This window comes from Toxorhynchites rutilus, chromosome 2, assembly GCF_029784135.1.
Source record: "Toxorhynchites rutilus septentrionalis strain SRP chromosome 2, ASM2978413v1, whole genome shotgun sequence".
NCBI lineage: Eukaryota > Metazoa > Arthropoda > Insecta > Diptera > Culicidae > Toxorhynchites > Toxorhynchites rutilus.
This window is the reverse complement of record NC_073745.1, coordinates 286,260,118-286,285,431: the sequence shown is the minus strand read 5'-3', so window position 1 is coordinate 286,285,431 and position 25,314 is coordinate 286,260,118. Positions and strand designations below refer to the sequence as shown.

The window sequence follows — 25,314 nt, the reverse complement described above, 5'->3', positions numbered from 1 at the left end:
GATCAATCAAGAAGAATCCGGAAAGATGTTTTCGTTTTTTTTTTTTATTAAATTCGTTTATTTTTACAGGCTCAGTTACATAAGTTTAAAGGAGCCGAATTCTTAATTATATTTTTATTACTATACATAAACATTTTCTAAATCTAAGGTAAGTAAGGTAGAAAACCGATTACTCGCGGTCTACTCGAGTTTAGTAGGGTGACATATTTGTTCAGGAAAAGGATGGGATATAAGGAAATTGTTACAATAATGATAATCTCACACACTCAATTCTTAAATCTATTCGTATATCTATTGTTTATTTACATTTCAACTTATTCTACTGTTTGTAGCAAGGGGACCAATTGCACGCAAAGGATATAAGGATAATCACACACGAACATCGATAGCTTTAAGGAAAATATAGATTTGGGACATGTAATCAAGGTCTAACCGAGCCAACACATCTCTCACCGGCACATTGGGCTGTCTTCCACTAGCCCTGAGGGAGTTTTCTAAATTCGATCTGGCGACAAGATACAACTCGCACGACCAAACAACGTGCTCGATGTCGTGGTAACCGTGGCCTCAAACACAAAGATTGCTGTCGGCAAGATTAATACGAAAGAGTAGCGCGAACAGTGGTTGGACATGAGTCGGGAGAAGGTGCGAATAAAGTCTCGACTCAAGTCCATACTTTTGAACCATGGTTTGAAGCTAACCTTAGGGATAATTGAGTGGAGCCACCGGTCCAATTCATCTTCGTTCCATTTGCGTTGCCAATTAGCGATGGTATTTTTACGGACTAAAGAATAATATTCATTGAAGGCGATTTGACGCTGATAAATATCGCCTTCAATCGCACCTACCTTTGCTAATGAGTCAGCCCTCTCATTACCCGGAATTGAGCAATGAGAAGGGACCCAGACAAAGGTAATGACATAACAGCGTCTGGTTAAAGCACTCAAAACTTCTCGTATTCTCTCAAGGAAATACGGCGAGTGCTTTTCCGGCCTCACTGAACGGATAGCTTCGACAGAGCTAAGACTATCCGTTACAATGTAATAGTGTTCAACAGGTCATGAGGCGACGCTGTCCAGCGCCCAGTGTATTGCTGCCAATTCAGCAATATACACTGAGCAAGGATACTGAAGACTGTGTGAGGTGCTAAAAAATACGTTGAACACTCCAAATCCTGTGGACTCATTCATAGAGGACCCATCAGTAAAGTACATATTATCGCAATTGATACGCCCATACTTTGCATTAAAGATCGTAGGAACGATCCCCGATAGAAGATAATCTGGAATTCCATGGATTTTCTCCTTCATGAACAGATCAAAATGTACAGAGGAATTGATGTAGTCAGGAAAACAAACACGGTTGGGAATATACGAACAAGGAACAACCTGCATGGAGATGAATTCATGATATGAACTCATGAATCCAGAGTGAAAATTTAGCTCGATCAGTTGCTCAAAATTTCCGATCACCAATGGGTTCATAACCTTACACCGGATGAGGAACCGAAGAGATAATAAATTGAAGCGATCTTTTAGTGGGAGTACGCCTGCCAAAACCTCGAGACTCATGGTATGCGTTGAGGGCATACATCCCAACGCAATACGGAGACAAAGATACTGAATTCGCTCGAGTTTAATGAGGTGTGTTTTGGCAGCTGATTGAAAACAGAAACTGCCATACTCCATCACTGAGAGAATAGTTGTTCGATACAACATTATAAGATCTTCGGGGTGGGCTCCCCATCATGTGCCGGTAATTGTACGGAGAAAGTTTATTCTTTGTTGGCATTTTTTACTCAGATACCTAATATGGGCCCCCCAAGTGCATTTGGAGTCGAACCAGACCCCAAGATACTTGAATGACATAGCATGAGTGATCGGTTTACCCAAAAGTTGAAGCCTTGGTTTTGCTGGTTTATGCTTCCTAGAAAAAACCACCATCTCTGTTTTCTCCGTGGAGAATTCGATCCCTAGCCCAATGGCCCAGGTTGAAAAATTGTTCAAAGTATCTTGTAAGGGTTCTTGCAGGTCGGTTTCGTTTGATCCTACGACAGACACCACTCCATCATCTGCAAGTTGTCTTAAGCTGCAATTTTGTGTAAGGCAATTGTCGATGTCGCTTACATAGAAGTTGTACAAAAGGGGGCTTAAACATGAGCCCTGGGGGAGTCCCATGTAGGAGACCCGGCTTACTGTCGAATCTCCATGAGAAAAGTTCAAATGTTTCTCACAAAGCAAGTTATATAACATATTATTCAATAGAGGCGGCAGTCCCCGAGAGTGTAATTTGTCTGACAAAACCTCTATTGAAACAGAATCAAAGGCCCCCTTTATGTCCAAGAATACTGAAGCCATTTGTTTTTTTTCGGCGTAAGCCATTTGAATTTCTGAAGAAAGCAACGCAAGACAATCATTCGTCCCCTTGCCCCTGCGGAACCCATATTGTGTATCTGAGAGTAGGCCATTCGTTTCAACCCATCGATCAAGGCGAAACAAGATCATTTTCTCCAACAATTTCCGTATACAAGACAGCATTGCTATTGGGCGGTACGAATTGAAGTCGGACGCGGGTTTACCGGGTTTTTGAATAGCTATAACTCGTACTTGTCTCCAATCATCTGGAATAATATTATGCTCCAGAAACCGATTGAATAAATTCAACAAGCGATGTTTCGCCACATCAGGGAGGTTTTTTAACAAGTTGAACTTAAAAATCTATCCGTTCCTGGAGCCGAATTGTTACAAGAAAGGAGAGCAAGAGAGAATTCTACCATCGAAAACTCGGAATCAAGATCGCACCTATCTTGTGGTATATCTCGAACAATTTTTTGCACGGGAGCGGAATCGGGACAAACCTTCCGTGCAAAATTAAAAATCCATCGATGTGAATATTCTTCGCTTTCATTCGTTGAAGAGCGATTTCTCATGTTTCGAGCCACTTTCCATAATTTTTTCATTGACGTTTCTTGTGACAAACCTCCCACGAAATTTCGCCAATAAGCACGTTTTTTCCCTTTGATCAAATTTTTGAACTGATTCTCAAGGGCTAAATACGTTTGAAAATTTTCAGGAGTTCCACGTTTCCGAAAAGCTTTAAATGCATTCGATTTTTCTATATAAAGCTTGGAACATTGGCTATCCCACCATAGATTGGGAGGCCTTCGGCAAATGGTGGAACCTGGGATGGGTTTCGTTTGAGCGCGAACTGCGCTGTCATAGATCAAACGAGAAAGGAAGTTATACTCCTCCAAAGGAGGTAAACCATCTCTGGAATTGATGGCTAGAGCAATCGCGTCCGCATATTTTTTCCAGTCAATGTGTCTTGTGAGGTCATATGCCATATTTATAGATTCAGAAGAATTCGACCCAGTGGTGATGGAAATTTTGATTGGCAAGTGATCACTACCGTTGGGATCCTGTATTACATTCCACTTGCAATCTAACGATAGTGAGTTCGAGCAAAGCGAGAGGTCAAGAGCACTTGGCTTAGCAGGTGGTTTAGGTACACGTGTTGTTTCCCCAGTATTCAAAATGGTCATATTGAAGCTGTTACAAAGGTCATATATCAACGATGAACGGTTGTCATCGTACTGTTCCCCCCAGGCGGTTCCCTGAGAATTGAAGTCTCCCAAGATCAACCGTGGCTCAGGAAGGAGTGAGCAAATGTCAACAAGTTGCTTGCGGCTAACCGCAGCTCTCGGAGGCCAATACAAGCTGACAATACAGAGGTCTTTGCCTCTGATGTTTGCATGACAAGCAACAGCTTCGATCCCACCAATAGGTGGAAGATCAATTCGGAAAAATGAGTGGCACTTATTGATCCCTAATAGCACCCCTCCGTATCTGTCATATCGGTCCAAGCGTATAATATTAAAATCGTGGAAAGAGAGATCATCTCGCGAAGAAAGCCAAGTTTCGGACAGAGCAAAAACATCACAATTGAACTTATGAATTAAAAATTTAAATGTATCCAATTTAGGGATAAGACTACGACAATTCCACTGTAAAACAGTGATGTCTCCGACCTCTCTGTTTAAATTAGACATCAAGAGAGATAATCATTGCAAGGAGGGGCCATGTTTGCATCAATTGCTGCAAAATTGTCTTTAATACTGGAAGCATTGCGGTGACAATGGTTCTGATGGAGTCGGAAACATTAAAACACGTGAAAATTTGATCCACAAGGTCGGACAACTTTATGAATCCCGATTGGGAAGTTGAACTTGACGGAAAAACAGGGACATTAGGGGTTTTTGATGTTCCCTCGAATGCTGGGTCGTTCAAAGGTGAACCATTCCCACGGAAGCCAGGAGGAACCTGATTTTGCTTGTCCGCTGCATTCGTTTTTTTAGGCAAACTAACTGGGGGTATCACCGGAGGGACTTGTCCTTGAACGTTGGGAGTGGTCACATTTTTGCGCCGGGGATTCCCTTGAGAAATAGGCGGCGTGCCCCCGTTAGCTGTATCCGCTTCCATTTCGTCAACTGGCAACGTGGCGTAAACATTATGTGTGTTGATTGGTTGTTGTTGTTGAGCCAGTGGAGAAGCGCCCTTCAAAATTTCCGCGAAAGTGCGTTTAGAGCGTTCCCTCAAAGAGCGCTTCTGTTTCTCCCAGCGACTCTTGTATGCTTCACAAGCTGAGAGCACGTGTGGGGTTCCCCCGCAATATGGACACTTTTTTACCGTCGCACTGCAGGCTTCGCCCACATGTTGCTCTCCGCAAGTGGCACAGCGTTCTTTATTGGCACAATAAGCAGCCGTATGACCAACTGACTTGCACTTTTGACAAATCATTGGCTTCGGAATAAAAAGTCGCACGGCTAACCTCAATTTCTCTACCATCACGTAGTCCGGGAGAGCTGAACCAGCGAAGGTGACTCGAAACGAGTCGGACGGCGTAAATTTGGTTTCACCCCCTTCATGAAAAACTGTTCCGAGCTGGCGGCAACCCAAGATCTTAACAGTCATCGAGGGCAGTTTCTTAAAGTTTCTTCTCGGTTATCACACCCTTAATTTCAACTACGTGAGAGGGAATGTAAACCCGATACTCAATTGTAAAATGCTGGTCGACAACAATCTTGTTTGCGTCCTTTCGATCAGTCACGACAACTCGCAATTTGTTTGGTCTAACCTTCAAAATTTCCGACACGGAGGTATACCTTGCCAGATCTTTCGCGATCTGCATGACTTTCAAAGCTTTTCCATTTGGTTTGGGCCGAAAGAAAACAACCCATGGGCCAGTTCCAGATGCATCTTCTGGATAGACCTTGACACGGGGAAAGGACGTACCAGAGGGGGAAGACGAGGACAAGGATTGAGTGGGAAGGGAGACAACATGGGGAGTAGGCGAAGGTAAGGATTGAGTGGTAGCGGGGATAACAGAAAGGGAACCCGAAGTGGAAGGTAGGGTGGGAGCGTCAAGAGGTGGAGAGGAGAGATTTGCGATTTTTTTTATGAGGGGGTTTATTAGCATGAGCTGATTCGTCCCCAGAAGAAACATTTTGCGATTTAGGAACACGTTTAAGTGTTTTCCTTTTTTTACCTGATGGGGGGGATTCATTGGTTTCATTGTCTGAGATCTCCATATTCGGAGACCCCCCACCTTCTGCCATTATAAATGGCACTTAAATTCTATTTTTTTTTAAATATTTCACAATAATAAAATAAAAAATTCTAATATTTCAAGAAAAAAAAAAATAAAATAAAATATAATATTTATATATATTTTCTCTAAATGTATTTTTCTGCGTATTCACCTAAATGCGCACCCCGCGCAGATAATATTCGACTCGTTCTGCACCGTCCAGTTGATCACGTGTTGGCGTCTATTGCTACACTGCTGTAGGTGTATTGGTGAGCGAGCGCACCTACGTCGGCGGTGGAAATGGCGATGATTCGGCGATCAAAAGTGTCTCTCTATAGACCTTCACCAGTATCTGCTGTGAGAAGCTATTCACTCCAGCTGGTGGGAATTGTTGAGCGCACTTCACTGTTCCCACAATTAACACGCGATGGAAGAAGCACACTTGGTTGAGGAAAAAACACCAGCCAACAACAATAGCTGTTACCGTAACGCGAGCACAATAGCACAAAGCGTCCGATCGCTTCAAGCTGAACTGTGTGAATGAGATGTTTTCGTTGCTGAAAAATAATTTGCCAGTTTCCCTTGGCCCTTTGAAAACTCTACTCTATTCTGATTCAGCGCTACCACCTCCACCCTCTTGCCTTGAGAAAGGCACTCGATCCCTCGCCGTCCAGCTCGTCCAGCAACGATGTTGTCCAGTCGGTGTCCACATAAAGAAACTGTTATTTCAAATCACGGATGGCTCATTTATAAGTTAGAAACGGGCGGAACGAATGTATTAGTTGCTCGTTAATGATGGTACGGGTAGGGGAGCATACAACTCGGCAGAACAAATATATGAGAAAATTACATTAAAACTAGCAGAAACTACTTATCAATATAATTCATTTTAAAGTATATTTGATTGAAACTTCAGCCTGTACCAGAGAATCTCCGAGGAATAAAGAGCTCAGGCCAAAAGAACATCTGTTCAACACAGTGAACGATCATAAAGCATGCCTACGCCAATGCCAATCTTGGCTAATACTCACTGTTCGCGCCAGCGAACGGATTTCTGCACAATTTAACGGACATCCTTCTAATGCGCATTAATGCACAAGCTAACATATTTCAACATGTAACAGTACATCAGCAGAGTGAGTACCAGCCAGAAAACGAGACGAAACCAATACAACAACAAGAGCAACACTGATTGGTCAGCAGTTTTATGACCGAGCATGAGGAGAACATGCATTTTAGATCCCAGTGAGTTAATTCCAAATAAGTCAACGTACCGAGATAGTTGTTTCCACAGTGATTCCAAGTTTTTAGTTATAAATAAAATAGTATAAGTGAGTGAGTTTTATTTAAAAACCAAAACCAGACTAATTATAACAGAGTGAAATTTCCCGATGGCAGTGAGTCATCACTCTCCATATCCCTATTAACTCAATGTCTAGGGAAGTAATCGAAATCATTAGGAACATAGAATGATCTCCAACTGGTTGACTATGGAAATTTGATATAAAACTTATTTTAAGTGAGTCTAATCGTATGCATTGGCTGAATTTTCAATCATTTTATTTCTGTCAATTAGACCTGTTTTCCAGAAATAACAACGTTAATTTTAGTTAATTGCTATAGAGAAAAATCGAACGCATCGCTGCTGAACGTTACGACTAAAATCTCGAAATTGTGTTAAAAATTTCCTAAACTGAATTTTCATTGTATGGAAATTGTTATATCTCTAGAATGACTATTATTAACATGAGATTCTTGCTATAACGTTTGCATTAAAAAAATGGACAAAAATTGCCGATTTTTCATGGGTTTACTTTCACACGCACTGACGAAACTACCCATGCAATTATACTTATACTCACAATTATACACCCGAACTAGCGTTGTCAGAAAGCATTTCATTTTCGACATAAAACATGCAATTTCGTGCCTATCAGCGTCAAATAGGCAAATAATGTCATCTGTCCCCCAACGCTTTAGAATTAAAAGAAGCTCCAAAGGTTGCTGATGAGGAAGATCGAGGGAAAAGTAGCTACATCGTTGCGTGCGCTTGGCCGGGAGGTCGGTGCAACCGGCCACACATGTTTTTTTTCAAGAAAAAAAAAATAAAATAAAATATAATATTTATATATATTTTCTCTAAATGTATTTTTCTGCGTATTCACCTAAATGCGCACCCCGCGCAGATAATATTCGACTCGTTCTGCACCGTCCAGTTGATCACGTGTTGGCGTCTATTGCTACACTGCTGTAGGTGTATTGGTGAGCGAGCGCACCTACGTCGGCGGTGGAAATGGCGATGATTCGGCGATCAAAAGTGTCTCTCTATAGACCTTCACCAGTATCTGCTGTGAGAAGCTATTCACTCCAGCTGGTGGGAATTGTTGAGCGCACTTCACTGTTCCCACAATTAACACGCGATGGAAGAAGCACACTTGGTTGAGGAAAAAACACCAGCCAATAACAATAGCTGTTACCGAAACGCGAGCACAATAGCACAAAGCGTCCGATCGCTTCAAGCTGAACTGTGTGAATGAGATGTTTTCGTTGCTGAAAAATAATTTGCCAGTTTCCCTTGGCCCTTTGAAAACTCTACTCTATTCTGATTCAGCGCTACCACCTCCACCCTCTTGCCTTGAGAAAGGCACTCGATCCCTCGCCGTCCAGCTCGTCCAGCAACGATGTTGTCCAGTCGGTGTCCACATAAAGAAACTGTTATTTCAAATCACGGATGGCTCATTTATAAGTTAGAAACGGGCGGAACGAATGTATTAGTTGCTCGTTAATGATGGTACGGGTAGGGGAGCATACAACTCGGCAGAACAAATATATGAGAAAATTACATTAAAACTAGCAGAAACTACTTATCAATATAACTCATTTTAAAGTATATTTGATTGAAACTTCAGCCTGTACCAGAGAATCTCCGAGGAATAAAGAGCTCAGGCCAAAAGAACATCTGTTCAACACAGTGAACGATCATAAAGCATGCCTACGCCAATGCCAATCTTGGCTAATACTCACTGTTCGCGCCAGCGAACGGATTTCTGCACAATTTAACGGACATCCTTCTAATGCGCATTAATGCACAAGCTAACATATTTCAACATGTAACAGTACATCAGCAGAGTGAGTACCAGCCAGAAAACGAGACGAAACCAATACAACAACAAGAGCAACACTGATTGGTCAGCAGTTTTATGACCGAGCATGAGGAGAACATGCATTTTAGATCCCAGTGAGTTCATTCCAAATAAGTCAACGTACCGAGATAGTTGTTTCCACAGTGATTCCAAGTTTTTAGTTATAAATAAAATAGTATAAGTGAGTGAGTTTTATTTAAAAACCAAAACCAGACTAATTATAACAGAGTGAAATTTCCCAATGGCAGTGAGTCATCACTCTCCATATCCCTATTAACTCAATGTCTAGGGAAGTAATCGAAATCATTAGGAACATAGAATGATCTCCAACTGGTTGACTATGGAAATTTGATATAAAACTTATTTTAAGTGAGTCTAATCGTATGCATTGGCTGAATTTTCAATCATTTTATTTCTGTCAATTAGACCTGTTTTCCAGAAATAACAACGTTAATTTTAGTTAATTGCTATAGAGAAAAATCGAACGCATCGCTGCTGAACGTTACGACTAAAATCTCGAAATTGTGTTAAAAATTTCCTAAACTGAATTTTCATTGTATGGAAATTGTTATATCTCTAGAATGACTATTATTAACATGAGATTCTTGCTATAACGTTTGCATTAAAAAAATGGACAAAAATTGCCGATTTTTCATGGGTTTACTTTCACACGCACTGACGAAACTACCCATGCAATTATACTTATACTCACAATTATACACCCGAACTAGCGTTGTCAGAAAGCATTTCATTTTCGACATAAAACATGCAATTTCGTGCCTATCAGCGTCAAATAGGCAAATAATGTCATCTGTCCCCCAACGCTTTAGAATTAAAAGAAGCTCCAAAGGTTGCTGATGAGGAAGATCGAGGGAAAAGTAGCTACATCGTTGCGTGCGCTTGGCCGGGAGGTCGGTGCAACCGGCCACACAGTGTAAAAGTACCTGGCGAACATGGACATACATGTCAGAAAGCGGAAGTCCCGTCCACTGGTCTCGGAGCTGCAGGCAATGAGGCAGCACCAGCGGCTGAATAAGATGGTTAAGTCGATTTTCCTGGCGAATCGCGACTTGGCGGTGGTGATGGACGACGTGACCTATCCCACTTTGGATGGCAACGACTGGCCGAGCACTTCTTGTTTTACTTCCCCCACGAAGGAAGTGAGCTCCGAAGTGAAGTTTATTTCACACACCAAGTTCTCCAAAAAGGTGCTGCTGTGGCTGAAAATCAGCGAGAACGGGACCGCTCTTCTTTAGCTCCGGATTGGGCGTGAACGGGGAAATTTATAGTACGAAGTTCCTGCCTGAAGCTGCGTCGTTCATCAAGAAACACCATAAGGTCGAAGACGCGGTGTTCTGGCCGGATCTGACGTCGGGCCACTACTCGAAGCGATAGTTAGAGGAGATGGAGCGGCTGAATATCGATGTGGTACCCAAGTCGGTGAACCCGCCCAACGTCTCCCAGCTGCGTCCCATCGAGAATTTCTGAGTAAATCTGAAGCGTAAGATCTACTCCAACAATTTTGTCGCGAAAATTGAGAAGGAATTGATAAATAAAACGAAGAAAAAACTTAAAAACATGCCTACAGGCAAGTTTTCGTCCGCCATGGCGAATGTTCCGGTTAACTTCCGTAAGACCGCTCGCAAGGGCGTAGATTTTTTTGTTGTAAGTAAGTTAATATAATTGCCTTCCATGGGAAATTTATTAAAATCAATTATCAGTCTTAGTTTTTTTGACGTAGAACTATCCACGATTCTAACCCACACCACTTCTCGTTTGGTGCAAGACGGGTCTATGGTACTAGGTGAGGCCGTTTCGTCACTAAGTTGGTTAGGGGAGCGGTATATAAAAAAGTACGGAAGAAAGCAGAAGGGGATTTTTTCCTTGAAGCGTGAAAAGAGACAGACTGATCACGAGCGAGCTTGTGCGCAAGCGTATTGTGTTTTGTTTACAAACAAAACACAGTAGACTTCCAAGATGGCTGAAGAGTGGTTTTAGCAAGTTGGCCCACCTTAGGATATACTTCTACGCGCCTTGGTTTAGTGGTCATCGGAGCGACATCGTCGCTGGTGAGCATCGAGCGAGAATGGATTCTTTCCTTGTCGGGAAAGACAAGGGAAGGAGGAGTATGGAGTAGAGTTTTTTTTTCCACTGAATGAAACCACAGCGGATAATGTGCGATTCACATAGAACGTTACGGAGAAGAACGTCTACGTTCCGTCAACGTCTCCACCAATTCACACATGCAGTCAATGCTTCCACCAGCACCGTCACGTCAAATGTCAAACGAATTATTTATGTAATGTTATTCATGGTGTCGCCACCTACAACAATTTTAAATTGCAATGCCCTCTTTCAAATCAGCATGCCTAGAATCAGTTCTAAATTTTGAAAAATTCAATGAAAATCATTGAATTCAATTATTTAACTACTTAAACCCCGTAGTCCGACCCTTATTCAACAATAATAATAAATAGAATATTTCTCTCAGCTATTCGCGAATGATTTTCACTCCGAAATTTGGAGCTAAGAGATATGTTGGCATAAAAAGTACAGTAAGTTACTTATCATGCGATATGCTGAGGCACCATTCAGTGTCGCATTGTAGTCGATTTTGACCAGTAATTAGACATTCGCAACTGGTGGTGACTTTCAATGTGGGGCCATAATTTGGGCTCCGAACTCAATGTTTACAAAAATGTCCAATAACAGGTAAAAATTTCCAATTAAACGTATCACATCACAGATCTGTTCAATTAGCTTAATGTCGAATTAGATATAAATTACTGTACAACCAAATCAAAACAAAAGCCGAGACACAAAGCCCAGACAAAAACCAAACGAGCCGTCCGTCTCCGTCAATTATTCTTTTCTACAAATCCTGCCGGTCGTTTTCGTTGAACGAATGCTGACGGGTCGTTACGTTGCCGGTGTATGTGAATGTTTCCATAAGAAATGCATGGTAGAAAAACTGACGTAACGTGACGTGACGGAACGTAGACGTGACGTGGATGTTGTATGTGAATCGCACTTAAACAAGTACAACGGTAACGGTATTGAATCAGAGAGACTTTAAACTCTGAGAGTTCATTCGTCTCTACAAGTACAACACAACGAGCTGACATCACTTATACCTAATGTTGATTTCACACACATAGAACTGCCAAAGTATTGAAATTTGAAGAAATTAAATCAATTTTCTATTGGAAATATATGGGAAAAATGGTGATTCTAGAATAGAAAAACTCAACTCAACAATAAACTCAACTCATGAGGAAATTTGTTTAACATGTTATTATTCCTAGAAAATAGCTGGCACTCGAGTTACAAGGTTTTTTTTGAAAAAAAAAGTTCAACCTTATTCAAAAGTTAGACGCAATTAAAGTTTGATCATACGATGATTAAATAAGAATTTTAGGTGGTGCCATAAAATGTACAAAGTTTTAAGAACAATCGGAAAGGGACGGGGCATTCGACGTGGAATCGCTCTCTAATAAGTTTAGCAAAGTTCACTCACCATGTTTTCCTTGGCTACTGATAACTGGCGTCGAAGAAGGTGGGGCTGGCACGCTGAAGCTTTTCAGTGGATGACCTTGCCCCCGTTTTGGGATATCGACGGCCATTCCGGGCGCGTATGTAGCGTTTGGATTGCTGCAATCAAACAAACTGTGTTTACAAATCTATCCATCAGAGGTACAGTGCTCCTTTGTTTACCTATAGTTTCCGTCGTAGGTGTAGGGATTTTCCGGCGTTTGCACTATCGGATTCGCCGGAGGTAGCTGAGGTGGCTGCTGGATCAAGCTCTGCTGGGATAGCGTTTGCTGGTCTAGTGATATATGCGGCCGGGATGCCATGTTGTACTGAGTGCGTGGATACGATGGTCTTTCCATGGTTGAACTCAAAGGAGTCGTAGTGCCTAAAAACAACAACAATAGTCAATAACATTCAATATACGATTTTGAGACCCTATGAGTCACTACTCTCACCTGTATAACCAGGAACATAGGTCCTCTTGTCCAGCGAGTTCGTCACATGAGATATCGGCGTCTCACTGTCGAACTCGTGGCCTCCAACCGAACGCGGCAGCGTCATTGCTCCGCTACTTGACGCCCCGCCATCAACGGATCCAGGCGTGGTGCTGTGATTGCTTTTGTCCATATTTTTCAGCTCCATTTGGTCGTGATGAATCCACAGATCCGGTGGCTTAATTATGCCAGCATTATTTTTCTGATAACTCTTTTTCGCATGTTCCGGAGTGCTTTCGGGTTTCTTCCGGCACAGCAGAATAACGACCGCAACCGCTATCACAGCGGTCAGAATCGAGAATCCTACTATCACGTACACCATCTCCGGTGAGATGGATTTGGGCATGGACAGATTTTCACTGGAATCCAGCTCGGCGCCTGTCGTTTGTGAAACCATCGCTGAGAAGAGACCGTAACCTTTGGAGTTGCGTGTTTGTACTTTGAAATAGTACGTTGTGTGGGGTTCAAGACCGGTGATTTCGGCGCTGGTTTTGTCACCGACCACGGCTTCAGCATTCCAGTCACGATCTCGTTTGTTCGGGTCGGTTGTGTACAGTACAACGTAGCCGGTGATGGGACTATTGCTGTGCCTGGGTGGCTGCCACTGAAGAATGGCGGCAAGCGGATTCCTACCATCATGAGTTACCGTTAGATCTCGAGGCGGTGAAACCGAGGAAGCTTGATGCGTAGAATTAATAACGGACATCGACCAGGCCGACTGGCGGTGGCCTTTGACCACTTTCACGGCAAACTCATACTGTGTGTTAGGGCGAAGATCACCGATCATGCAGTTCAAATCGGTGGTGTTGTAATACCTAAACCTTGTGGCGGTGGCGGTTGGTGTGTACTTCACCACGTAATATCTATTGTCGGTAACGTGCTGACTCTTGCTCAAAGTGGTGTCCGTCCAGTAAACAACAATCGAAGTGCCCGACATTGGAATAGCTCGCAGTCCGACGGGCACTTCCAGTGGAGTGGGTGCTTCTATGGGCGAATCTTCCCTAGTACGCACCGTATCGTATATTGGCGGACCATCGCCCATATTGTTTCTCGCCCGGAGCGATATAACGTACTCCGTGTTTGGTTCCAGATTACGAATCTCCAACATTCGGATGTGCTCTTCCACATCGGTTGCGTCTTCATCCGGAATTCCTTTACCCCAGCCGAGAACGTAGTTCCGAACCTTAATCTCTTGGTGGATCGGCGGTGCCCATGTAACTGTGATACTCTCAGCGCCAGGTCGTGCTAAATAAACGAGAAAATTATCAAACAATCATTCTTACCATATTTTAGAACAACTAACTTTTGATCCATCCCGGCTGTCCGGGAACCTGCGATTCGTCCAAATCATTCTCGTACGTCTCGATGTGATGCCACTCGGTGAATGGTCCCGAGCCGTTGACCGTCATGGCAGCGATTTTCACCTGATACGCCGAGAGTCGTTCCAATCCCTTCAGCTCCCAGTGTCGAACGTTCGCCGGGGTGGTCTCCACCTGTAACGGTTTCTTATTTTTTCGATAACGGATCTTGTATCCGGTTATCTGTCCATTGCGGTCCTCGACTGGAGGCGGCTGCCACCGTATCGTTACCGAGGTAGAACTCGTTGCCTCCAAGCTTACGTTGGATGGCGGTTCAGAAGGGATTGAAGAATGGGTTTTGAGTAAAACTTCATGCGATGGATCTCCCATACCCATCTGATTCCAGGGAACCACGTAGAATGTGTACTCGGTGTAAGGTCTCAATTCGTTGATCACTATTTCGGTGGATGTCGTATCGGAGTACATCTCATCTCCGTTATCGATTTCCGCATAGTAAATGCGATATTTCGATATCTCGGCCGTCGATACCAACGGAGGGTCCCATTGTAGATGGATTTCCTTATCGTTTATCGCTTGACCTTGTACGTTCAGGGGTGGTCCCGCAATGTTCTCCTCGGAGTGTGTTCGTACTTCTAAAACTTGTGAAGTTTCTCCCGATCCGTGGTTGCTATTTCCCACCACCCTAAACTGATAGGTTTGGCCTGGGAGAAGCGATTGGATGTTCACTTCCTGTTCGTCTCGTGACTTGGTGGTGATTTTGCGTTCTCTGAAAATTTTCACAGAATGTTAGGGGTTGAACATATTGGTAACAATACCGTATGCGGGATAATGTTTGCACAATCGGACAATCTGTGTATACACTGCTTTGGTTTTCTTTGCATGCACTCAACCAATATTTTCCAAAAAACATGAAGAATACTCTTGAAAAAACTGAAAGAAAACTGGTTCCTAAAAACCCTTTTATTTTAAGAATATCGGCTTTGTTTTGCCTAAAATGATTTTTTACCTAATCCAATGTTTGAGAAATAGAATTTCCTTCGAAGCTTCGTAGTATTTAGTAGTATTTATATGTAGTTCGTAAAATGGAGAAATAAACCTTTAATCAATCATATCATTCAAGCAGATCAAAATGATGTTTCCCACCATTTGAACACTACTGTGAAACAATATTTGAGGATCCTTTCTTCTAGATCCTCTAGAAAATAGGTATTTATTTGGGTAAAACCTGAACAATCTCGTATCTATTTCGTCATGTGCACAGAATCGTTGGTAGAAGATTGCCACAAAACTACTCGAAAATGTGATGATCCCCCTAGGGTCTGACGCTGTGCTTAATGTGTTAAAGGAGCCAAACTGCTAACTATATTCCCGGTGCACTTGATGGTGATAAATATAACTTGTGACCACTTGTTTTGTACTGACCAAACTTACAAAACTGCTTCTCATAAATTTATGACAACCTAATATTTTGACAACCTTGAAATGGATTCAAAATTTATGAACATTCCCTGATTTAGGCGAGAAAACTCGCAGTTCTGGAGATTTTCGCACGAATATGTCAAACATAGGTTCCCCGACGCATACCAAGACTGCTGGTACCAGGGAACTTCGATATAACGTTTAATTTACCTCAATATAACGTACTCATTTTCAATGTGTAAGAAATCTTTTCGGAAAAGGTACTGAGAATTTCAGATCAATCTCACAGGTTCAGCAAGGGTCACTTAGTGGCCTGAGTATAGGTTCTCGAATTTCAATTATAGCATTAAATAAAAACAATTTATCTGTGTATTGTGGATTGTGAATAACCATAGCCCATAGCCCATAATTAGGACTTTTAATGAAATAATGCAATGTGATTGGACCACTTGTGTTGATGTATAATGGTGCAAGCTATCATTTTATTTATTTACCCTTAAGGTTTATTCCAGTTAAAATCCGGCATCACTGTTCATTTTATTGCAGAGGTCGTAGTAGGCGTATCTCAAAGCTTTTGATAGCAAATTGTTTGGAAAAGCTGTATCTTTCAGTTGATCTGTTTTGTTTTTAAAAAAATGTGCAGTATGGATAGTGAGAGAACAAATTTGATTCTGGACATCCACACCAACATTTTATTATCTGACCACGTCGTGGGTGTCGCGCAATCAGTGATTAGCTTGACAGTTTATGATGTGCTCGAACATTTTCGTGAACTTGCAATTGCTGTTCCGATGAGATAATTAATGCAAACCCGGGACACTCGGATTACGACATCGCTACAAACACAACTCTAACCAAAGTACCATCCGGAGAATCCATATGTTAGAAAGTTATCGTAATTCCTGTGCCTGCAAGTAACCAAACAGGACAATTACATTGAAAAAGACCTCAATTCTCCCAATTGTCCCAATTCCGCCCATATCGAAAAATATTGGGCAATTGTCAAGCAGAACTGAAGAAGGGTGCCAAGGTGACTCTGGATTCTACAGACATGAAGAGATCGTTAATGAAATGGCCGCTGAGCCGCTGAACAACAGAAAGTACAAACTTTGATGGAGGTATCCGAAGAAAAGTACAAAAATTCAAACTGTAAAGTAATATTTTTTTAAATAGTTTTTCTTAAAGAACAATTAATTATCTGTATTTTGATATAAAAACATTTTTTGTACCTTCAACCAATCCCGCGATACAACTGGTTTTGTGATTCCTGATTCTAAATGAATCAATCTTAGCTTTAATCAACAGTATGAAGGAAAACATCATGAGAAAGGTTGGCTTCATCTTCTAGTTGAACTTTTTAATTATTTTACTAATCTTACTCAAGTAGCAATACCATAGAGTAAAACAAGGTATGTTACTGGTTACTAGTATACCTCCGGTGAGGTTTGGTAATGGTCTAAAAACAAAAAAAAAACGGAAGGCACACTTCTTCCTCACCTCGTCGACTTGGTGCTGGAAATTCAGGTTACAGTTGACTAAATCGCTCAGTATTATCAACGTTCTACGACGGGGGATGCGTTCGTTATAAATTTTCATCCCCGAACGCATCCCTGTTGTAAATTTTGACCACCATGTGACCACTCTTTTGTCAATAAAGAAACCTCGGTCGACAGCCCATTTACCGATGTCATTGGTAGCTGCCTAGATCTTGATGCTTGATGCCCTATGCGTGTTCCACACCACTACTAGAAGGTTGTCATCCACATAGGTGAATACGAACATTAAGATAGAATCTTGAGGTACACCAGTTTCTTCGTGGAGGTGCCTTAAAACTGGTGAACCCAACTTTTACTTCGAAGGACCGTTTTGTCGCGAAGTTCTTCACAAAGTACATTAGTTTGCCGTCTATCTTCCAGTCTGTCAATGTCTTCAGAACTAGCGTAATCTAGGTTCGGTTGTACGACTTCTCCAGATTCAGGGCTACCATCTCGATTCTTTCTAAATTCATAGTACAGAGTTCCCAATCCCACCAGACTTAGAGAATGCTTCCTCCAAGTCCGCGTGGACATTATCTAAACCCCCTTCCCCCTCACCCTGGACAAGCGTGGACATTTCCGTAAATCCTACATAACAAACCCCTAATATAACAAAGAAATCCGCAAATCGAAGAGAAGTGATGGGGAGTTCAGCATGGAACAGGTAGAAAGTTTTCCTGTTGTAGCAAGACTTCATAAAGCCCTTCCCAAGGATAATACCAATGGAATTGGTAGTCTGAAAACAGAAAACGGTCAATATACGAGGTATGGCTATTAAATAACGAGACGGCGCGCCTGGAGGGCGCCCTAGAGGGGTGGGGGTGGGTTGTTAAACGAATAGTGCGTTCGGTAGCTTGAAGTGTCTGCTATAAACGTACGAAAACACGTTTTTTTCACTATAGTAGTTTGCGAGCAGCAGTGGTTTGAATGGAACGTGGTTTGTAGTGCACGTCGGAAATCATGTGTGACGAAAAACATGAACAACAACACACCTGTCCATAACACGCTGTCGGTGAAGCAATTTTTAGCCGATAAGGGCATTCCAGTGCTCGAACATGCCTCGTACTCGCCAGATCTAGCCCCATGCAACTTTTTTCTATTCCGTGTTGAATGGTATTTCAGTCCGTAAAAGAGGCGAAGGAAAAAGCGACGCGGCTTTTGAACGCCATCACAAAAGAAGAATTTCAGCACTGCTTCGAACAATGGAAGAAACGTATGGAAAGGTGTGTGAGGAGCCAAGGGGAGTATATTGAACGGGAGCATATCGTTGTACCGTAATTTTTGAAATATAACCCTTTTTCGTAACCAGTCTCGTTATTTAATAGCCTTACCTCGTACAATCGATTCCCAGGAAACACTTAGTACCATGATGGATACATTCTTTCCAGGCTCAATCCAAATGACTTCCGGACTTGCACAGGTCTTCGATACAGCTCAATCCTGTCCAATCAGAGACTAGATTAGAGCTAAAGAAATGGCTAGGGCGGTCTTTACGAAGCCAAGGGTTATTTGGGCAGAGAATTCCATAAAGCCCTTTAAATCTTCTGGACCAGATGGGAAAATAATAGGAAAAGTAGTAGTTAGTAGTTATCACACCCCTTCCTTCATTAATTTGGGGCATTGATGAAACTAAGATAAAATCGTGGGGCATGAAACATGTGATGAAACAGCTAACTGTGGATAATGAAAATCCGACGTGCCTCACGATTTGATTTTAGTCATAAAAAAAAATGTTTTTAAAATTTTTATTTCTTACATAATTTTCTTCGGAATATTTTCATGATGTACTGTATTCTATTAGCCAAATCATTTCATTTGACACCGACATTGAAGAGTCATAATTCCATTTACCACCATTTACCATAATTCCATTTACCACAAAAAGAAAGTATAAGAATCCACCTCTTAGATTGGAAGGTGTACAATTGGAGCCGAACCAAATGTTTAGGTGCCATGCTTGACCAAAAGTTAATTTGGAACGACTAACTGGAGTATGCAATATTTATAGCCCAGACTCTGGACTTATAGTAGTATATTCGAGCAAAAGTGGGGAGTATAACCGAGAATGATTCACTGGATTTACTCGGCAATAGTGAGACCTTGACTAACATATGCTTCGCTAATGTGGTGGCCTAAAACTATACAAATGTCAGCTCAGAAAACGCTCGACAAACTACAACGTCTGGCATGCTTATCAATAACCGAAGCAATGCTCAGCGCACCCTCCAAAACCCTAGGTGCTCTTTTATATCTTCTACCCTTGCACAACTTGGAGCGGACAAAGGTGCTCTTAGACTGAAACGTGCAAAACATTTTCAAGTAGTTGATCTCATTTACACATCCTGAAGGTATGTTATACACTATAGTAAACATGAATGAAGGCTGGATAGCAACAAACACTAACTTCAGTGTTCTCTTCAAAGTGATTAAATTCAATCGCAGCGAAGGGGAAGAAGGTGGTCCTAAAGCTCGTTCAGGTTCATTCGTATTTTATACTGATGAGTCTAAAATTGATTAAAAATTTGGATCTTCAACTAAATTTGTCGAGCCTGACCCATTTTGTGGACCATCTGCATCATGCCTGAAATCAGAGCTCTAAACATGGGAAATTTCGAATATTGAAGCCAATTGGAGGGCTTTATTAACCCTTTGCTATGGCAAATCATGGACGAAAACGGCTTCCCCGTGAAGCTGACAAGACTGATTAAGGCTACGATGGATGGAATACATTGCTGTGTGCGAATTTCGGGTGGATTATCTGATCCATTTGAGTCCCACAGGGGGCTTCGACAAGATGATGGTCTCTCTTGCCTACTGTTCAACATCGCGCTAGAGGGTGTTATGAGACGAGCGGCGTTTAACTTGCGTGGTACGATTTGCAATAGAACCAGTCAATTCATCTGCTTCGCTGATGATGTAGACATTGTCGGCAGAACATTTGAGACGGTAGCCATTAGACATTAGGTAGACATTACACCAGACTTAAGCACGAAGCATAGAGAATTGGACTGAAAATCAATGCGTATAAAACCAAATACATGCTGGCGGATCCGAGCATGACAGGACCCGATTAGGTAGTAGTGTAATGATCGACGGCGATGAGTTCGAGGTAGTGGACCAATTTGTCTACCTTGGCTCAATGCTAACGTCTGACAATGATACCAGCCGCGAGATCCGGAGACGCATCATCAATGGGAGTCGTACCTACTATAGTCTCCACAAACACATAAGGTCAAACAGACTTAGCAGTCGTGCGAAATGTTCCCTGTACAAAACGCTCATAAGACCGGTTGTCATCTACGGGCACGAGACGTGGACAATACTCGAAGAGGACCTGCGAGCACTCGCAGTCTTTGAACGGCGGGTGTTAAGAACCATCTTCGGCGGTGTACAGGAGGACGGCATATGGAGGCGAAGGATGAACCACGAGCTCATGCGACTCACCAGCGAACCCAGTATCCAGAAAATGATCAAAGCTAGAAAGATATACTGGGCAGGACATGTTGAAAGAATGTCGGACAACTATCTTGCAAAAATGGTGTTCATCGGGAATCCGGCTGGTACGAGACGACGAGGAGCACAACGAGCAAGGTGTTTAGACCAAGTGGAGCATGACATGGTGAGCACGGGGTCCCCGCGGAATTCTAGAGAGATAGCCACGAACCGAGTTAATTGGAGAAAAATTGTGAATCAGGCCATGTTGTAAAGACGTTAAGCCAAAATAAATAAATAAATAAAATAGGTGTCGTACTGGTCGGAATTATTTTTCCTTCAGAAAGCAGTGATACATGCAGGGTTAGGAAAAATAAATACTTTTTTATTTGAATCGTTTATTTGAGAAACCCCATAAGTCCATTTGACGCGCTTGCGAGAAAATGACAAACAACTGTTTTTCTCACATTTTTGACCTGGACCCCCAATTTGTTGGTATGAGGTTCGATTATTAGATCCAAAACATATTATTTGGAACCACAACTTCATCAATATAACAGGTTAAGCTCAAAATATAACGCTTCAAAGTTGATGAACTTAGGGGGTTTCTCAAAAAAACGAAAAATCAGTGGTGTATTTAGCTGTTTTGAAGAGACTCAATGCACTATTATGTATTTTTAATGTTCATAATGTTGACATCAAGTAAGAATGGAGCTGTTTATAAGTTACTAGCTGATCCGGCGAACTTCGTCCCGGCAAAATTGATATTTTTATGTAAATACATTCATCGATTGATTACCTCTAGACCCTTCAAAATTTCGTTTGACTATAAATTTCCTAGTATTTCTACCAAAACTCGTCATTATAACATAAAAATATTTTTGTTCAAGATTCTTCAATCACTTAGCATGTTTCTCCGTTACATGGAATACATGTTTGGAACAAAAACATAAAAAAAAATAAAGACAGCTCAAATCGTACGATTCCTTCCTCGAGTTAGGCCTCAGAGAGGAGGAACAGTGTCGAACCACCATAGAATCATCTCTTGCCCCCTAAAACCTCCGCATGCCAATTTTGGGATAATGCAAAAATTTGTGTTTTTTGGAAGCTACATGAATGAACTGCGAAAACTTGAAGTGGATTTTTTGGTCATTTGGGGTTTTCCGGCCACTGCTTTCCAACGAAATAGATGTTTTCTCGCGTAGTTTCTCGTAGTTTTCTCGAAGATGTTTTAGTGGGATACTTTTACGGAAGTCGACAAAACATGTTGACTTACAAGATCAAATAAAGCTTGTGGTTTCCGAGAGATGATTTGCCTCTATTTTTGCCTGCCTTTCCATTGACATTTGCCCTTTTTATGATTTTCGCTTTGTAATTTATTGTCCGCCGAACACTACGCTTGCATTTCGCGGTCATGTCTGGGTAACAATCCAAATTAGAAGACAATCCGATTATGTTGATTTGTGCATGCGTCTTAAGACGCGTCCACATTACGCCAATCGGCCTTGGCCGCCCGGTAAAGCCGGCTAAATGTGGACGTACCGCCCAGGCTTGCCGACGTGCCGAAAACCGACTTGAATCAAACCGAACCCAACCCGAAACAAGTGGGTCCGGTTCGAGAAAGTCGAACCAAAATAAAACGAAGTAAATTAGCGTTGACGACATTGTACTTTGTGTGTTCGTGACGGCTTCGTGCATCCGATGGGTCTTGGGCTTCTCGCACCCGATGGGGCGTCCACATTACATAACGAACCGAATATGCCGCCTGGTATAGGCCGATCGGCATCATTCGGCATAATGTTGACGAGCCTTTAGGAAATCGAAGGTAAATAATGAATGAAATTGTATATTTAACGCTGCGAGCCCATGGTGATATTTAGAAACATGGATTTATGGGGTTTCTCAAACAAACGAATATTTGCAACCTCAAATCAAGGGGGTTCAACTTTTTCAGAAATTTTGATAGTCAATGTAGGTACCCTCAAGGATTCAAAATCTGCCAAAAAGTCAATTTTGATAAAAATGGCGTTTATGGGGTTCTTAAACAAACGATTCATTTATTATCTGTGAACTATATATATGTATTAATTTAGCAATGTGTTTTAATATGGTTTTTTTATATTAAATTATATTTCATAATTCGTCTTCGTGAGAAATTTTTCGAAGCAGTCTCCAAGAACAAATCATATGAAGTAAAATCAATGCATTATTTTATTTTTGTTATCCGTTGAATATGAGACACTTTTGCCATTGATGCAAAAAATGAGTAATTAATGCCAACAATGTGTATCCGGAAAGATCAGCACTTTTCACTTTTAACAAACAAAGATTTTTTACATGAGATTATTCAGATGACATAAGACACTTATGCAAACAATTATTCTGCTCTTTAAAACAATTAATTCAACATAATTTAAACCAGTAGTTACTCAAATAATGATATCTGCGCATCCGAAATTATCAGAACTTTTTACTTTAGATTAACAAAGATTTTGTCGCTTGAGACACATATGCGATTATTCATGAGACATGAGACATTTGTGCAAACAGTAGTTCTGCTACTTTGTAACAATATTTTCCATTACACCAAAGTGTTACAATGGCTAAATTCTGCAGATATGATTTTTGTCCCACATTCCTACGCATTCGACACATTGTGCGTTGTTTTGTGTGAGTGACTACTTTGTTTGATACCGAGTGCCGTTATCTATTACTCATAGGAGCACCGTATTGATTCGTGAACAGGTTCACTAGACATGAAGCTTCGTTTAGGAAAAGCATAAACTGATACCTGATTGAGTAAAATATAAGATTAGCATGGTTTCTTGCTATGGTGGCTGAGAGCAGACAAGCGACCACAAAGAGTTAACACCGAGAAAATCCAAATTATTCATTACACCTTGTAACAGAATAACACACACCCTACTCAGATTAATGCAGATTTGAGTACATTCACCGGTCTATTGACCGGACAGTGTCCGAGCAGATATCACGTATAAAAAACCTTTAAATTGTAAAACTAACAGATGATAATGGGCGTCAATGTATTAATTCCGCAAAGATTGCAGATTCTTGGAACGGGCATTCTTATGCCCAACGAGATGCGGTCTGCTGAACCAAAAAAAGGTGAACCCGGTGTACCAGAAGGTGACAAAGTAAACACGGAGATCTACATTGGGATTTGAAGAAGTGTTTTGTTCCGTGGGTCAAAGAGCAGTACGACCCGAAGCCAAATGTTGTATTTCAACATGATTGGGGATCCGTGCCACACCTTGAACCGCACTTGTAAGTGGTTACAGGAACGTCTGCCGTTCTGGGCGAAGGATATGTGACCTCAGACAAACATTGACCCGTACTTGGTGAGAAATGCATCCAGGCTACATTATTAGGACCTGCTGTGCGTTACGGAGCGTGTGGAGGCCGTAATCGCAGTAAGTGGAAACTCAATCGAAGAATAACATAGTTTAAAACTATCATAAACATCCCCTTTTAAATAAATAAACAACAAACGAAACCAAAATTTTGGTGCAAACATTATCACCGCATACGGAACACAACTTACCTATCGCTGGTGTGCATCTTGTAGTACACGGAGTACGAGATGACTTCGTCTGGGTTCTTCGCCGGCTCCAGCCAGCTGAGCGTTATGAAGCGTGACTTCACGATCTGCGCCTGCAGATCACGGGGCGGTCCGGGCAGGGGCGCCGCAAACTTTCCACTTCCATCTGGTCGCGATTTCGGACGTTCCGCGGAAGGTACAGCATTAGGATAGTGTGAATTAGAAAAATAGCCAATTTCGCCACCGTCTTCCGCCGACCGTGAACCGGTCAACGACTGGTACAACTTGTTCGGGTCTTCGTCTGGTCTCAGTGAGTAAATCTTCCCGTCCTCGTCCTCGTCGTCGTGCTCTTCCTCCTGCTCCAAATAGTCATCGTCCGTGTATTCGTCGTACTGAAACTTGTTCTGATTCACATTTGCCTTCTCCTTGGTCTTGGACAGTAGACTGTCCAGAACGACCTTGGATAGCTTGGGGTCTGAGTGCACCGGCTTTTCGTAGGATTTCATTTTAGTCGACTGATTCGGGTGGAACTTTTTACCCTTGTTACGCTTCGGTTGGCCTGAGGTCACGTCATGTCAACAACAATCACCGCACACGCACACACCAGAGTATGGATTGCACAAGTGAAACAAACAAAAACAGTTTGCATGCAGAAAAGCAAATAAACCGTCCGCGGTTAAAAGCCGGCAAAAGTGGCAATAAATCATAATCAAAATAATCCGCGCGCCGCACCGGAACGAGGAGTAACCGAAATCGATAAATCGCAACGAAATAAAGGAGGCAGCAAAACAGATGAAACGAAAAGCAAAGAAAAGTTTCTCAATGAATAGGGAAAACTTCCGACGGAAAAAAATGGTACGCAGTGGAAATGCAAGCACAAGTAAATGAAAAACTCGGTACGCTGCAGCAGAAGTTGCCACGTGATAACGATAAATTACCTGGTTCGATGATCTCCAGTCGAGCCGCCGCTTGCACGCTGCCGGCCGGGTTCGTGCCAATGCACTGGAACATCCCGGCGTCGGATCCGATCAGGCCGAAAATCTTCAGATTGTGGCTGTTTGTGGGTGAACAAGAAACGAAAGCACAATGAGCGATTGGGAGAAATATTGATGGCATTTGGTAATACGTATTAAATATAAGTTGATTAATTTAGACTACTTTTTCATATTTCAATTTAGAAAAAACATGAATTTAAAAAAGCATTGAGTTTCCTCACCCCACTTGGTTAATATACTCGCTTACATCACCTGTACAAACATAAGCAGTAATTTTTATTACATATTACATATTACTATT

The 25,314-nt window shown here is 41.9% G+C and overlaps 1 protein-coding gene across 3 annotated transcripts in view; it reads right to left on the bottom strand.

Annotated features, from left to right (window-relative positions):
* Positions 1–25,314, bottom strand: part of LOC129765249 (neogenin) — a 371,600-nt gene that overhangs the window by 5,641 nt on the left and 340,645 nt on the right. For 2 of the 3 annotated variants that reach the window (XM_055765355.1, XM_055765354.1), the window contains exons 4-9: positions 24,957–25,072; positions 24,022–24,577; positions 14,058–14,839; positions 12,716–13,999; positions 12,444–12,645; positions 12,247–12,380 (exon numbers count right to left, since the gene is read on the bottom strand). In XM_055765355.1, the coding sequence (XP_055621330.1) occupies positions 12,247–12,380; positions 12,444–12,645; positions 12,716–13,999; positions 14,058–14,839; positions 24,022–24,577; positions 24,957–25,072 (3,074 nt within the window). The remainder of the gene's footprint in view (positions 1–12,246; positions 12,381–12,443; positions 12,646–12,715; positions 14,000–14,057; positions 14,840–24,021; positions 24,578–24,956; positions 25,073–25,314) is intronic. The other variant, XM_055765356.1, reaches the window with a different exon arrangement.